The sequence below is a fragment of the Stegodyphus dumicola genome, chromosome 7 (genome assembly GCF_044657685.1).
Source record: "Stegodyphus dumicola isolate Sdum_Otavi_A_Nest chromosome 7, ASM4465768v1".
In the NCBI taxonomy this organism is placed as follows: Eukaryota; Metazoa; Arthropoda; class Arachnida; order Araneae; family Eresidae; genus Stegodyphus; species Stegodyphus dumicola.
In genome coordinates, this window is record NC_140774.1 from 120988617 (window position 1) to 121006571 (window position 17955).

At 32.1% G+C, this 17955-nt stretch overlaps 2 protein-coding genes across 2 annotated transcripts in view; one reads left to right on the top strand and one right to left on the bottom strand.

The window, feature by feature from the left end:
• Myo61F (unconventional myosin 61F) overlaps positions 1–12513 on the bottom strand; it is a 225143-nt gene extending 212630 nt beyond the window's left edge. The window contains exon 1 of the mRNA XM_035351277.2: positions 12246–12513. The gene's annotated coding sequence lies outside the window, so the exon portion shown is untranslated. The remainder of the gene's footprint in view (positions 1–12245) is intronic.
• LOC118182017 (polycystin-2-like) overlaps positions 1–17955 on the top strand; it is a 113961-nt gene that overhangs the window by 31408 nt on the left and 64598 nt on the right. Inside the window, exon 2 of the mRNA XM_085820767.1 lies at positions 2592–2830. Coding sequence (XP_085676893.1) covers positions 2629–2830 — 202 coding nt within the window. The 5' untranslated portion in view covers positions 2592–2628. The remainder of the gene's footprint in view (positions 1–2591; positions 2831–17955) is intronic.

Here is a 17955-nt window from a genome sequence, read left to right on the forward strand (position 1 = left end):
AAAGTACTAGAAACGGTTTAGAGTCCTGTTAGTGATTTCCCACGGAAAAGAGCACATGCAGACTTTTAGAACTATGTAACTAAGTACGAGAGGCAAAAATTCTCTCTTGTACAGAAACTTACGTTTGCTGTCAGCTTCCAAATCAGTTCTTGAATTCGGGAAATCCATCACATTCTGTTATTATTATTATTATTATTATTAAAAGAAACGCATGGAGGTCCCTAGGTACCACATATTATCATATGGGGCTTACAGAAAAGTATGGAACAAATACAAAATAAACAGTAAGAGAAAATTAAAACAAAATTAAGAAGGATTACAAAATTTTACACTGAATTGACAAAAATTGCTAAAGGCACTTCTCTCAAAAATAAATTGGTAAAATTCTGGAGGCAAGTTAATATTAATTTTTTTAAAAAAATTTTTCAGCCCCAGTTTCAAGATTTTTCTTTCTCTATCATATTTACACATCCTGTTCTACGGTTAAAATATTGGCAGGGGATCATATTCGGAAAGTATTGGACTCTTATCTCTTTATTTTCATGCCTGCAAATCACCGTTAAAATTTCCTTCCAAGCTCTCATACTGTTTTTAACGTTTTCTCTATTCTCATTACTGATGCTTAATCTTTATTATTATTATTATTATTACTATTTAGTGTGCTGGAAAAGAAAGGTCTTTGTTTCTATCATCATTTGAAGTAACATTAAACTGTGTATTTAGTATTTAAATTCATTGGTAGTCGGTTGAGCTATTTCATATTTCATAGTTCTTACAAAACTGTAATTTTAGCCTTAACCCGAAAAAAATCGAAGCCCGGTATTTTGTTTTCTTATTTAACAATTTATCATTAATTTTATATTTTATTAAATTTTTATATATCTTTTTATGTTTTATTGAATTTTAATTATTAATTATTTTATTGATTAACTTATTTATTTTGTTGTTCTCTTCAGAAAACCTTCCGGATGGACGCTCCGTAATTTCTAACTTTAGAAACTAACCAGCTATTTATTCAGTAGCTAGTTTACTAATTTACCAATTACTATTATACTAGTTTTACTAATTGCTAGAGGAAATGTTGCATTTAATTGAATTTTTTACTAATAGTGCGATTCAGTTGTCAGTTGCCTGGTATCATCTTTTTCATTTAAATTAGATAGCAGAAAAGCATAATTTTCTTTAAACTTAAAAGTTTTGTGAAAGTTAAAGGAATTTTTAACAGTATCATTGGGAGCGTTTATTTATTTTTTTAAATTTTACTTATATATATATTTTTAATTTAAAGAGATTTAAGCACAATTTACTTGCCATTCGTAGGATCTGTATCCAGTTGCAAGAAGAAACCCCTGCTAATTGAAAAATCTGAACAGGAATTAACACTAATACATTCATTCATTTTATAAAATAATGTAGTAATAATTTCATGCTGGAAGGAAATATAACAAGGAAGTTAAGAAATGAAATTTGCGCATATGCGCAAAAACATATAATTCGTTAATTTCCAATAAAATAAAGAATTTGAAAAATAAAGTTCTTCTGCATCTGATTACAAATAAAAGAAGCAACATAATTAATTTTAATCGAAATAAAAGGAACGATTGTAATTACAATTTTCTATCCATTTAAAAATTAAAACTGAGGATCTTTTGGAAGCAGGCAAGATGAAAAATGAGCAAATAACTTTGCCGGGAATTGAACCACGGACCTATGGAATACCGGCCCAGCGTGCAGACCACTACACCACGAAAGCACGCTAGGAAAGGGGGGAGAAATACCTTATAAGCTGACTCTTTGCACTTACAAAGTCTATTGCGCTCATGGAATAATGATTAAAATTTTACGTTATTAGGTTTCACCGATTTTGAGAAATCAAAACAGTATGGGCAAAAGGATGGAATATATTCTAATTATGCTCAATGGATTTAGATTTAACCCAGTATATAAAAAGGCCAGATTTAATTGTTCTAAATATAGTAATTATGCCACATTATTATTTTTGAAGACGTATGACGTTTAGAAAAATATTTACGTTACGTTTTTACATTATGTATCAAAAGCCCTTGACCACAACTCCGATTAGGAACACCGCTTGTTATGAAAAAGATTTAAGAAGAATCCAAGCAGTCTCAATAGAACATTCAAAATAATGTATTTGCTCTGGTATTTAGGACAAGTATTATTAGGTATAATTTACGCAAACCAGATGAACTTTTTGTGTTGTACTGAGAGTTGAATCAATTGAAATTCACACAACGATAACTGCAGCTCTGGCTGACACCTCTCAAAGCATTTAAATAGGTTATTAAAATGCTCCATTTTAAGAACGACATGTTTCAAAACTTGGATGGCAAATAAATTCAGACGACAATTCTTTAATGCGATCCGCGTGGAACAAAATAAGAGTAATGAGTGGAATCATTGTTAAAACAATTGGCGGATTAAGAATTGGTTCATGGGCCGTCAGTGCTATATAGGCAAAAATGTCTTGACTTGATGCTTATCCTATTGAGTGAACTTTTCAGTGATTTACTACATAAGATAGTAGAAGTGTCAGAGTAGAAGAAGTACAAAATTTTTCTTCCTTCCAGATTTCTTTAAATTTTCCAAACACCGAAGAAGCTCACCATGAACCCTTCTAGCAATCTGTCGTCAGACTACAGGCCATACAGTGGTGGCCGACCCGCTTGGGCAGTGGCTGATGGTGCAAGTGACTCTGGTCGGGATCTTGAAGATCAGTACGAAAGCGATTTAGTTGAGCATCGAGCGGATGTTGTTCCAGAACCAGAAAGGACAGGATGCTGGTATAGTTTCGTCAGGGTCATCAGAGGTAATTTCATTTCATCTTAATTTTGTTAATAGATTCTATAGCAAAACAGTTTGATAAATGTTAATTCTGTGCTTACAAGGTACTGAAATAGTGCATGCATTTTAATTCAAAACAAGCTTTTAATTATTTAAGCGGTCATTAGTCTTTTAATAATTACCAGAAATCACTAATAATTGAGAATTCCACCTCGCTGACCTACATTTACATTGGATACTGACCACATTTTATCTGTTTAAATTTTAAAGCTTTGAAATGTTTTACATTTTAAAAAGGACGTCCAGTCTTTTCAAATAGTAGTTTGACGTCTTTTTACTTTCTTAATGTATTATTTTATAAATATGTTTCACAAGCATATTTCATCCAGTATGTAATAAATATTTAATTTTCCATGTATAAATTAGAAAAGAAAGAAAATGCCTGAAATTGTATACTTTTCAAATAGTAACTTTCTCAGTCAGACTATAAATATCATGTATTAATTATGCCAAATTAAAAAATGAAACTGATCTTTAAAAACTATTTTGAAATTTTTAGTTTTTAGTTAAATACTAAGAATAACCGCTTGCCAGTTGTGTGTTAAAAAACTACAAAGAAAACGTTTCTCCAGCCCATGGACGATAATTCGTAACCACCAGGATTTGGCTATTGGGTCCCCTTAACCTCAGTTACCCTTGAAAAAAAGGGGAATATATACCGTATATACGAGATAAGTATATACCGTATATACGCGTATATACCGTATATACGCGTATACCGTATATACCGTATATACGCGTATAAGTCGAGATATTTTGGACAAAAAAAAGACAAAGTGGGAGGGTCGACTTATACGCGGGGCCATAAAAAATTAAAAGAATCGGAAGTTCAAAAATTTCTTTATATAATGCAGTTGTTTTCTTCCCGCACTCAAATTGGACGACTTATCAAATAAGTCGCTTACTTGAAGTAATTTCATGACTTAAATTATGTGGCGAACTAATCACAGAGTGTCATACTTTAACTAACGTAAGTTTCGATTAAACCAAAGAATTTCGGCCACCGAACTATAAAAAGCCCGATATTACATTAATTGCTCAGTGGGTTAAAGATGCTTGGAACGAAATACCCTCTGAAATGATTATAAAATCATTTAAAAAATGTTGTATTAGCAACGAACTAGACGGCACGGAAGATGATGCTGTTTTTGAAAGTGAAAATGACAACGAAGGCTCTAGTAGTGATTGTAACAATACAGAGTTCGAGACTGAAAATATGTATGATGACGAGCCAATGACGACAGAAGAGTTCTATGAAATGTTTAGCGAATCTGACTATGAATCGGACGTTGAAGGATTTCGATTTTGTTTATTTACCAAGGTATTTTTTATCGTATATTTACTTTTTTTTCTCAGATGATTTTGAATAAATGTAGTACTTAAAAAAAAATTTTCGAAGTTTCTCGATCGATTTCGGAAGTGGGGGGTCGACTTATACGCGGGTTTCTTATTTTCTACGAATTTTTTATGTTGAAGGGGGGGGGGTCGACTTATACGCGGGTATATACGGTAAGTTATTTTTCTCTCCTTTCCGCATTGGTGTAACTGAGAGCACACTTAATACGTATCGGAGAGCACACTTAACACGTTCGGAGTTCGAATCCCGAATAGGGCATTGCACATTTTTCATATCTCCATCATCAGAATCCCTAATATACTCTGCAAGGTTTGTGATATGATTATAACTGTACCCTTAAAATATCTGCCTTTCTGTTTGGTTATGACGGGCCGTTGGGATACTTCAAACTGATAAAATCATGCCATCTTGTTTCCCCGATTCCAGTTTCCTAAATTCCAGTCTCGGAAGGATTATTCGAAGTTTCGATCTGCAGTCAGTGTCTTGCAGTCTCCTGCAATCAGTGTCGAAACCTATCGAAGCTCCAGGTAGGTAGTAGAGGCCAATTGGAACACGGACGCTTGTTAATAGTTTAAAAGCAGTCATAGTACTCTTACGGCAGATATAATGTTTTGATTGCGCAGTTTATTTATTTATTTGCTATGCTCTTTGTAGTTAGCAGAATCGTCTTGTATCTGCCGTGCTATTTAACCTTTTTTAAATGCCTTGCAAATATTGTATGTCATGAATGTTGCTATCCTGGAAAATGATCAAGACTTAAAATTTGAAGCAGGGCGTAATTGTTTGGCATAAAATAGAAAAATCCTAATTTAGAGATCACTTATGTAACTGAAATTTTCAGTTAGAAAATTACAGCGAATCAAGTGTGACTGCATTGATTCTGATTTACACTATTGAAAGAACTCTTAAGATCATTTTTAAAATCCATGTGAATTATATCACTCAGCGGCACCCGAACAACATTCTGGCGTGAGAGCTTGCTGATGCGGCGTATATCGTATAACAGAAAGATGAACCAAAGGGTGACCATATCACGTGCGACGATACATTTGAATATAAGATTTTTAGTGAGATGACTGTTTATTAGGTACATAGCTTAATAGTTTGCTACATTGTTAGGTACGCAGGTAAACAGCAATTTGGCGAATTTTACAGATGGTGGAAGTTACTTATTGGATGAGAGCTGGTGGTTTTCACTCTTGATTTTAGAAAAAATCCCAAACTATCGATATTTATCGGTCAACAAACATTGCCAATACATGAAAACGTATTTTAGCAATTTAAAATACATATTTTAATTATTAAATAAACATTACCTTATACATTAAAAAAAAAATACATTCGTATCCAGATCTTACCTTTTTTTTTTTTTTTTTTTTTTTTTTTCCCCGCCGCTTTGTCAAGTGTAGAGCAATCTGTTTTCTCTTTAAAAACACGAGAAAGTTGCAAAGACTCGGCATCGCGCAAACCTCGGCAACTCGGACTATCTAATACGCATCTCCTCGTTTTTCCTTTACAGATTTTGCGCTAAAATTCTGTATTCTTGCAAAACCGCAATTTTTTTACTGCAATTTTTTCGATTGCTTACACATTCCACACAAGCACGTGGTTTAAAATTAAATTTAAGGCAAAGAATATCCTTTATTTATGAAAATCGTTGGAGCATGGAACAAATCAAAACGTAGGCATGCTAAGATGGCGACGGTGCTTGACTGAATGTTTTGAGCATGGTTGCATGAAGAATAGTTGCCAAAGTGTGGCACAATCAGAAAATTTGGTGATTTTTTCCAAGATGCTTACAATAACACATAAGTACCGTTTATTATTTTAGTTGACTAATATTGTATTAAATTGGATGCTAAAATGAGTATGAATGTTTAGCGCTGAAACTGAATTAAACATTCGACTTTATCGGAAAAAGCAACTAATAAATTATACACGTTTCAAAAAGAATATATGCATTACAAAGTGTTATTTTGTCCAAACTATCGATCACTGTGCCTCTGCTCGGTTATTGGCGAAACAACGAATACATAGTCTAGTTTATATTAATAGCCGCTAGATGTCAGTTGTCTTCTGTTTTGCGTGATAACCGTCACATGTTTAAAATGGCTACTTCGCAGCAGAAATCATTTTGTGTTCTCGAGTTTGGGAAGTGCAATTTCGTGATTACAGGCCAAAGACTTTTCAAATTGAAGTACCAAAGTGATCCTCCGAATGGGTGGAACATTCTCAGATGGTATCGACAATTTGCAAATACAAGGATGTGTATGTAAAGGAAAAAGTCCTGGCCGCACTCGTGTTCCCGACGAAAATTTTGCACGAATTCAAACTGCTTTCCAATGTAGTTCTTCAAAATCAACTCGTCGTTCCAGTCGGGAGTTACAGTTGCCTACCACAACAATTTGGCGTACTATGAGACGTCGTTTGGTTATGAAGCCGTACAAGTTACATTTGTTACAGGCTCTGTATCCTGATGACAAACGCAAACGTATGGAATTTTGTAACGAGATTATTGATTCTATTGACAATGATAACACTTTCGCACACCGCATCGTGTTCAGTGATGAAGCGACTTTTCATATTAGTGGTCATGTAAACAAACACAATGTTCGAATTTGGGGCCTACAGAACCCACATGCTGCCAATGAACATGTACGAGATTCGCCCCAAATCAATGTGTTTTGTACGATATCCTGATTATCTGTTTACGGCCCATTCTTCTTTGATGGAAACACGGTTAACGGTCATCAGTATCTCGCTATGCTACAAAACTGGTTGTTTCTGAGGCTGCACGAAGACAACTTCATTTTTCAACAAGACGGGGCACCCCTTCACTTGTGTCGCCAAATGCGGAGTTATCTGAGTGAAACTCTACTAAGCCGTTGGATTGGTCGTCAAGAAGCTGGCGACCTAGCATGTCTCAGCTGGCCTCCACGGTCACCGGATTTGACATCCTGTTACTTATTCCGATGGGGTTTCATTAAAGACATCGTTTATGTACCACCACTCCCACAGAACCCGGAAGAGGTGAAGAACCGGATAAGTACTGTCATAACATCAGCGACGACGGACACGCTTGCCCGAGTACGCGAGGAATTTGGTTATCGATGTGATATTGTTCGTGTCGCTGATGGAGGACATATTGAACATATGTAATCTGAACTTGAGAGATTCGTACATATGTGTGTAAAGTTTCATATTCGTATGTCATACAGTTTAAAAAATATATGCATTCTAAATATGTATATTCTTTTTGAAACAAGCTGTATTTAAAAAAATGATAGCATCCAAAATTAAGCTAAAATTACAGCAATCTTATATTAGCAACAGCAATTTGATTAACTTTGAAATTCTGTCTGTTTAAAGTCATGTAAGCGGTGAAACGTATGCAGCTCTGAATGTCAGTTTACCAGGAGACTTCAAATAGATTTTAAAGGGATAGGAATTTATCTTTCGAAAATATGCAGAAAGAGTATGTACATAAATTTCAAGGTTTTCAAAGATGCTAATAATGTTTCAGTATGTTTGCTACTCCATTCTTAGTTAGCGTTAAATTTATTTTCGTTATAATGAAATGCGTGGAGTTACAATTAAATACGTAATTTGAATAAAATTCATTCAGGAGAACTTTTATAATCATTAAATGAAGTACAAATAAATATATTTTTCATTGTTTGTAATGAGACATATTAATTTAATGAGGCATTTTCATATTAAACAGACTATTTCTTTTTTTTTTTTTTTTTTTTTTTTGAAATTTTTCATTTATTTCATTAAAATTACTAGAAAGCATGTGACAAAATGAAGTAGGAGAAGCCAATGTAATACATTATATGAAATGTTTTCTTCGTACATGAAGCATCTAGCGCTGGGGTTCCCCGTGGAGTCGATATGGACCTCCTAGGAGCAAAGAAATTTTAAAGGATGTAAGTGATGAACAACAGGTCGATAGCCAAATATGCACCGACAACTGTTATAAGTTGTAAGTTGTACCTTCCTAAAAACATAATTCCATATTTCACAAATAATCCCTATTCCTGATATTATATTTTGGTATTACATGATAATTAACATGCATTTCGGCAAGCAACATTTTTCTATAAATAAATATTTTACTCGAAAATATTGAATATATTCTTCGCAGTTGTTGCCACCTCTGTCAAACTGAAAATAAAAGCATTGGTATTAAGAAATCAGTCTTAATGTCTACATTAAAATATTATGCTTATATTTTTTCACGATTGAATATACTTTTGGATTAAAATGAAAATACAGTTTCATTAGATGCAGCAGTCGAGGTTATATTGTGGTCATCTCTACATATAAAAGAAAGAGTCTGTGTGTCTTTTCATTCGTGCCGCATGTAAGCTAATAGACACAGGGATACAAAATTTGGCATATAGGTGCATCTAGAAAAGAGCCAGTGCACCTCGAAGCGATTTTTTTTCAAAATTTGAATCAGACTTTTTTTTTTTTTCCCTCCCTCGAAGCTTTTTAATCAGCTATTATTTTAATACTTTCATTCTTTTAGAAATGTGGTTTTGGCAACAGTTTTTCATTCAGTTGTATACTGGACTGCAGACTGTTGAAAATCAGTACTGTTGCCATTTGGAAAAATGAAGGCGATATTTCTTTGCAGTTTTTAATTTTAATTTATCTCTTGGATACTGGACGTTTGTCGAGAGAAGGCAACGAGAAGTTGATTAATTTATTTATTAGGATAATTAATATTTGTATTAACGGATATTGCTTATTTCATTGTAATTTTGTTATATGTAATAAAAATGTTTCGATAATTTTTTTTTTATGGAGTTATTCTCCAGAGTAAAATTCTGCGCAGTTTTTTAATTTAACGTTTGGTATTCCCTTCGGGCATTTTCCCGGTACATTTAAAAGGCAGACGAAAACTGGCAGCGTAGCTGCTAGTTATTTAATATTATAATCCTGATGAAGCTCTTGGAACAATTCTATCAAACTTGCAGGGTATGTGTATATATATTTTGAGCGGGGAGCTATTCAGCTTAGAATTTCTGAAAAGTTGGACTTTCTGATGTAGGCAGTTCCTCTTTTTTTAAAAATGACCGCTGATCATTAAAATGCATATAAATAAATATATTTTAATACTTATTGTAATGAGGAATATTAGCTTAATGACGCATTTTCATCTTAGAACTGACTTTTCTTGTTTGAAATCTGATTTTTCTTAATTCCTTTAAAATGACGAGAAAGCATGGGACAAAATGAAACTAGGAGAAACCAGTATAATACATTATATATATTTTTTGTCTTTTCCTATGAAACATCTAGCGCTAGGATTCCAAACGGGTTCGGTATGGACCCCCTGGTGAGGGATGGAAATTTAGAGGGTGTCAGTGATGATCAAGGAGTCACTTGCCGAATATGTATCAACAACTGATGGGCCTAATCAAGATATCATTGATTACAAAAAAGTTATTAATAAAATTGATAATTAATGTTTTATTGCTATAAAGCTGTATCAGTAGTAAGGAAGAAATCTTATAAAATAAATGCAAAAGAAAAATACACTAAGACTGTTTAATATATTTTAAAAATCAATAATATTTAATGCGGTATTCTTTTCGTTTTGATTTTTAGGATTTTGACTTATTAAAAATCAATAATATATTTTTTCAAATATGTAAATGTTTTATGCTTATAAGGTATTTCTTCCGCTTTCTTAGCATACCTTCGTGGTGTAATGAACAGCAAATTCGGCGCGTATTCGAGAGGTCCATGGTTCGAGTCCCGGCGAGGGCATTGATCATTTTTCATCTTTCCTGTTTCAAAAAATACCTAATGTCTCTACAGTGGCTTCCGAACTTGGTGGTGGATGATGATTCAGGATTTAGCAATTGGGTCCCCAAATCCCCAGCCACCCTTTAAAAAATCAAGTATATAGGGTATTTCTCCCGCCTTCTTAGCATGATTTCATGGTGTAATGGTCAGCACACTTGGCGCGTATTCGAGAGGTCCGTGGTTCGAGTACTGGCGAGGGCATTGCTCATTTTTCATCTCTCTTGCTTCCAAAATATCCTAATGTCTCTACATGCTGTAAGAGCAGTATAAAAAAGTAAAACGCAAGAAACAAAAAAAGGTAATAAAAAAATACGAAAAACGCAAAACTAGAGTGGAAAACCGGAAACAGTTTGAATATTTTTAACGAGGTGATAGCAAAATTAAATTAAGCGATTTTATGCCAAATATTAAAAAAAAATTGCATCAGTACATCAAGAACAACCACCACATTCATTAAAATCGATTTTTTTTTGCAATCAGAATCTGTGATTTTATTTTGGAAAACTTGTTTATATTTGTAAAATTAAAAATAATAATAATACAAAAATAAATCTTATAAACCATTTTTTCGAAACTTCTGTTCATATTCTTAACCTAATTGTTATCTCACGTTATTTATATGCTGTTATTTGTGTTAGGATTATGTTGTGGTCTCTATATTGTAGAGGGAAATCTAAGCTTGTCGATGCAGAAAACAAATTCCTTTTAAGGGGGATCGATGCAGGTAAAAGGTTGGGAATCCCTGATCTATCGGGATCACCATTCAGTAAACTGGATTAACAATAAGTATGAAAACAACTTGTAGAGTTAGGATTAAGATTTTTTGATGCTGGAGACGAAAAAAATATGCAGTGCCCTCACCAGAACTCGAACCCTGGACCTGTCGAATATGCTTCGAGTAAGCTTCCAATTACACTACAAAGGCAAGAGGGAAGGCGGGAGAAAAGACCTTATAAACTATTAAAAATGAATCATTTCTGCTTAAGTTAAAATGTAATAGTCATAAATTAATGAAACATGCACATACGCACACCAATGATACATTGGAAACTGGATTAATGTAGATGATAAACACTCGACAAAATACGCACATAACTAAGCAGTATCAAAAAACTAAATACTTGCGAATGGTAGATATTCCATAAAACTATACCTACATAGATGGCATACTGAAACTTGAACACCTGTGAGTAATAGATAGTTTGCAAAATATACATACAAACAGCAATGATATAGCTATAATTGGGCTCCGTCGAATGATGCATAGTCCACAAAAGTCGGAAAATTATGGACAGATTTATGCGTTTACCTATGAGGAATAAGTATGATAAGGATTTGATAAAACATTTAAACCTTATTGCCTTTGTAGCAAAGCGAAGCTATTAGAAATTCAGTTTTTTATATCTTTTATAAATCGGAATGCGAGATTATAACCACTGAAATCATTATAAGCTTAATTTAAATTTTAAATGACCCTAAACTGATCGGTACTTAATGAAAATATTGATTAAAAACTGAGCGAATATGCGAAATGTACTCAACATTCTAGTTCCATTCAGTGAGAGATCTAAATGAGAATGCTTATTTTGAGTTTGTGTCAACGGTTCATAATGAATTACTGTTTAGTTGATTATACGTTTACTACTGTTTATTTATATTTCAATCTGCTGTTGATAGCTTAAGAATTATTTTCATACGATTAAAAACCAGTTCGTGTTCCGCATATCCAAAAACTTGTTTGCACTTTTTCTAACAGTTACGCATATAATAATACCATAAAACATTGTGTCACTATGCTATCAATAGACAATAGAAAAAATCAACTGAAAATAAAAACGTGTTTTCTTAATTGTTTAACACTGAATAATCTGAAAACTTTAGGATGCAAAGTAAGGTGCTACTGCATTAGCCGAAGCGAGAAATTTAGTCTAGCATGTAGATTTTTTTTATTTATCGATTATGCAAGGATTTTAGAAGTGAGAAACGGAATTAGACAGAGATTAAAATTTAAAAAAAAGTTCGAAGATTTATTCACAAATTTTGAGAATCTTAGAAAGCTTTGCTTAGCTTTGCTTTTTCATGAACTGATGTTGAATTCAGCAATTAATTTAATATGAAGCCTTTTTTTATTGTTTTTATTTTAAAGTTATCAGTTAGGAGATTAATAACTATTTAAATAAAAATTACAGGATTATAAACTCACCACTGATTCAGCAGACAAAACCGTTAACTTCGTTCTAATGTCCAAGGAAATGTAGATCTCTTGATGTTTTGATGGCTTCTTTTATATATTGCATAGACACAAACTAATTCTTCTTAAGAGTATTTATCACGAATTTTAAAATTGTTTTAAGATAATAATTTTTGCTCCTCTATTAGAATTGACTAAATACCTCTAAATATTTCTTCTATTTGGGTTATAAAGGTGCACTTCGAAAGGAAAGTATCGAATCGAAACTAATCCAGCGGTTGAATGCGACAAGTTATCTTACGTCTCATGAGAATCTTTATCACAGTTTTTAATCACCTCGAATGAAACAAAAAAAAGAATAAAAGAAGAGATATTATTCAGCAGATAAGAAAAGAATATTCACACTGATTGCAGCGAATATAAAAGTAGCGTGTTTCTGATTTCCACATAAAATTTGTTTAAGAACATAGAACAAACAGCACCTCAAACTGAAATTCCTAGCCACTGTTTGTTTCCAGTTTACCTACTGGTAACCAATCACATATGTGACTATAATTTAAGTGTCCAAGCACCACCCACTGCGCGAGAATCCTCGAGTAACCTTAGAAGTGTTATGAGCTTAGAAAGCAATCCAATCCTCTATATTTAAATTCTCGGAGTTGCCGAGGATTTCTATGGTTTCTAAGTTAAATTTTATGATCTCTTCTTATAAATTTGTTTTTGCTGACTTAAATATAGCGTTTAATTTCGTTATTTTGCTGATGAATTCTTGATCTTAATTTGATTTTAATCAATAAGTTATTTTCTTCGATTCCGATTCAACATGTGCTCTGTACAAGAAGTTTTAAACTTCTTACATATTTTTACAGCTCTTACATATTTCAGTTGAAAAATAAAAGAATATGTAAGAAATTAAATTAGCTGCGTAAATTAATTGTCCTTCTCTGTTCTAAAAATAGTAACCTCTATTTGCACTGCGTCATTTCGAGACTAGTCTATGTCATATGATTCTTACGTAATTCTGATGATGTAAATGGAACTAAAACTCTGACGGCCAATAGTAATTTTACAACAATATTAACTATTCAATCAAAATGCATTGAGAACCAAAACTAACTCTCTGAATTAAGATTTCGCCCTGAACATAACGCGCTTGCTTTCTATGCTTTGGCGTAGCTGGACTGCAGTCTGCTTCTTCTATCTTACTGGAAATTGATCTAAAATGTAAACTTTTTGGAATGGGCACATTTAATGTGCCAACTTGTTTGTGGCCGCAACATGTTGCTGAAAATTAAAAAATGAAGATTTAATCTACCTTTGCTTCCAATTTCCTATTCATTATGGATCAACACTTTTACGCCATCAAAATTCCTTCTGATCATTACTTCTGAGTTTTTTTTTTATTACACACACACACACACACACACACATATATATAAAGAAACTTAATTATATATAGTAGCAGTTTAATGCAGTAGTATCAATTACGTGGTCAGTGGTAAGGTATTTGTTTGTTAAAAGTAAGTTATAGATAGATTTGAACGAAGCGTGTTTTTAGTTTAAATTTAAAATTAATAATAAAAAGTAAATGTCATACTATTTCACACAAACATCAGAATTTTGTGGAAATCATTCATATAAGATTCAGTAAATATAAGACTGAATAAAGTAAATATTTGTATGGAAATTTTGTACGCATCTGAATTTGTGCCAAAACCTCTCTTTGGCCATTACTCTTTTTATCTTAAATTTAGGTAATAACATTATATATCGCTGATATCTTTGGAGCTCATCATGATATTTGACATCTATCAATATCAATTTGCCTGATCTACTTCCATCACCGAAATAGCTGCTTTGTTTATAATTCATTTTCTACATGATTCAATACCTTTGCTAACGTATCTCTTGGCATTATATAAATCATTCTTGGTAAAGCGACATAATTCTGTGCAGCAATTGCTTTAACAACGTCATGGGTATTTAGCCCCGAATTGCGAAGCATGTCCAGGCCATGTTGGTGGTCGGTCTCCATGGGAATCCTGATCCTCGAACCGCGACCACATTCCATTTGCCAGATTGAGTCGTGAAACATTAAAAACTGGGCGTTTTAATATCAGGATTGTGAAATCCGGGGTAGTTTGTTACCCCATGCGTAATGAAAGCTGTGATATTACATATGATGTTTTGTTTTTCATTTTCTCTAATTTGTTTCCCTTGCAATTCATTTTGGTAATGGTAGCAAAAATCCATCATTCGAAAGGTCGTTGTGACCTTTAAGTCACTGAAATGGATACTATTAGACCGAGATATGCTTTATTTAGAACTTAACGAAGAATTTATTTTTATAAACAATTCCTTATTGCGCCACTTGTGCGGTAATTTATAAAAATGACAGGAAGCAATCGAATAATTAAGTTACTTTTAAGTTAGCAACCAGTAACAAACTGTCCATCGAAGCACCCGTAAATTTCAGCTGCTCCTCAATTAAAATCAATGCAATTCATTGTGATTAAGTAAATATTTTTAGAAAACTAACTTAGTTACTTGCTAAGTAGACAGATTTCGGCGGAACATGTAATATGCTTCATCACAAAAACATTCAGAGAAAAAGTTCAATTAGAATCAAATCTAATAGGAAAAGTTCTTTAGGAATCTAATAGGAAAACGTTTGACAAAATGCTTAATGATTATTTGTTAACTATGTGAAATGATGCATTGTAATTCATATTATTCTTATTGTTATACTAATTCTACATTCATATTATTGTTTTGAAACAGCTATTCTGCTATGTTTCTGCTTCTAAATTGCATTAAGATAGGATTTAAAATATAGTTTCGTAGTTAGGGTTTGCGTGCGTTTTAGTTTGATACTGAAGCTTATAACACATGCGCCTTTCCTATAAAATATATTACTTATAAATTATTAGCAAAAACTTTCATTAATAATAAATCGCTTACCACAAATATTGAAATTACCATTTATTTTCATTTGATGATAATGACAAAATTGTATTTTTGCAAAATCTGGAAGCTTAAAAAATGCTAAATAAATAGAAAAAAAAGAAATAAAAGGTACCGAAGTGAAATTGCCTTTAAATGTAAAACTCTGTGCATTAATTACTTAGAGAAAAGTTTCAGCAGTTACTATGTTTTATTTCTTTTGTAACATAAGGAGAAAAATAATATGAACGCATTACATTTTAGCGTAGGTTTACCGTATTAATTCGCATACTTCCCCCCTTTGTTCAGCATGTGATTCAGAAATTTCTGATTTATAAGAGAACAATGTAAAATATATGCAGAAATAGGAAAGTATTTTATGTAAGTTAAAAGAATATTATTTAAATTGGTAAATTCTTTGAAATACATAATATAATCATATTAATATGTCTTTAAGTTTTATCGTTTAATTAGGTGCTTTATAGTTTAAGTCGTCTCTTCAGAAATAGTGTAAGCGGTGTAATTTTCCTCTGGCTGTTTTCAAGCGGTAAAATTAGTAGTAGGATACACGAGTAAATACTATATTTCTATATTTTACTGCGTTACGCATTTATAATTTAAATATATTCATAGAGAAATATTAAATTTTTAGACTGACAGTTCTTTCAAATAATTCTAATATATTTAATTAATCATTAAATAACTTATTTCAAGTTAAATTAAAAATAAGCAAATTATGAAAATTTTGTTAATTTTCAGGGAAAACGTTCCAAGTGCGGCAAAAGATGAGAAGTATTGACAATTTAGTCTCTCTTTCTTTCTTATTCATTACATTTTTCTTCGATACATAAATATTAAAATACATTTGTTTGTATGTAAATTATTATAAATATTGTATGTAAATAAAAGCTTCTTTGTGTAATATTCGTGCACTGGAGAAAAATTACAAGAAATTATCACGGTTGGTAAATGCTCATCGGTGAACTGGTTTCTTATCTTATTAATTTTCAACTGTGAAAACAGCTGTTCACAAATAAATGCATTGAGCGAACAAAGCGATTATTTTTAGCGCAAAATTTCATAACGGATTTATATTTTGACAAGTACGAATGAATGTTATATCTTCAAATCTTTGAATAAGATTTATATCACATTTAGCTGAATTATTATCAGATTAATTAGCTGAATGTATAGGTTTTCTGGTGAGTTATTCACATTAGTTTTTAATAGTAATGAAAATGATGTAAACTCGAATTTCCAATATATAAAATCTTGAAATATTTGCAGCATTATGTATTCGCGGACCGCATAAAATTACTTTGGGAGCCACATGTGGACCGCGGGTTGCCACTTTGACACCACTAGATTAAGTAATAAATATTATTAGTATGTAGACTATCTTGAAAAGTTTTGATCACTAAAAAATTTTTTCAAAAAGGAAAGCTCATTCACAAACTTTTAATTCATGTTCTAGAAAATAGTGACAAGCTTCAAATGTTGGCACATAGCCAAGAAACATTATTTTTAGGCTATAATAATAATGAATTTTTTGTATGACTATTAGAGTTGCATATGTATTGAAATTAATACTAAACTTGCATATATATAATTAACATATTTTTAACATTTGAAAACTTATTGCGTGAATATGCCTTCTGCATACCAGATGTAACAAAATTTTAATTATGTTGCGTATTAGTAAATTATTGTTAGTGTATTAGTAAATCACAAAGGACTACTACTACTACTCGCCGCTGAGCAGGCTTCCGACTAGGGTACCACACGGGATTTTCACCTGCTCATCGGATTTGAACTACTTCCGGTCAAACCCCAGCCAAAGGCTAGGGTGAAAGTACAGACAGCATTACTGGGTTTAAAAAAAAAAAAAAAAAAAAAAAAAAAAATAGTAATAACATAGGCAAACAAGGCTCTTGAAGAAGGTACAGTTTTTAGCGAAAAAACACTTACTGAGTTGTTCTACTAATAAACAGAGTAATTCCGGAAAACATACCAATAGTGAAACAACATGAGCAATGAGCATACAAGGCTTTGGAAGAGGATACATGTTTTCAGTGTAGAATATATAAGGTGGAGGCACAGTATTGTAGACAATGATATGCATCTAGATAAAAATGCAGTTAAATGTAAATATAATGATGTTAACACTCATTTATAAATCATATGTTCAAAACATTTAAAGCCTACATTTCACTTCAAAGTGTTCAATTACATTTTAAGGCATATGTTACAATCGTTTTATCCTGCAAGAATCAAGAATTGCTATAAAATGCTGGGCTGTAAAAGACCTATGATGTGCAATGCAATCGTTAGCTATCTTAATGTACAGATAAATGCACATATAATGATAGTAAAAATGCACACTATTGTAGACAAAATAAAAGCAGAATTCGATTCCGAATATACCTCTGAGTTACACAAAGTGCATAATAAAGTTAAGAATGAAATGTTACCAATAGGGAAATAACATGAGCATACAAGGCTCTTGAAGAGAGTACATGTTTTCAATATCGAGACATCATTATGGTGTTGTTATATAATAAATCAGTGTATAGTTTTACAAAAGGTGAAGATATACTAATGTAGACAATGATAAACTAGACAAAAATGCAATTTAAATTGAAAATTATTATGTTAACATTCATTTACAAGGCACATGTTGAAATCATTTAAAGACTACGTATCACTTCAAAGTATATATTTACATTTTTAGGCATATATTATTATAATTGTTAATTCTTACAGGTAAAATTTATATAAT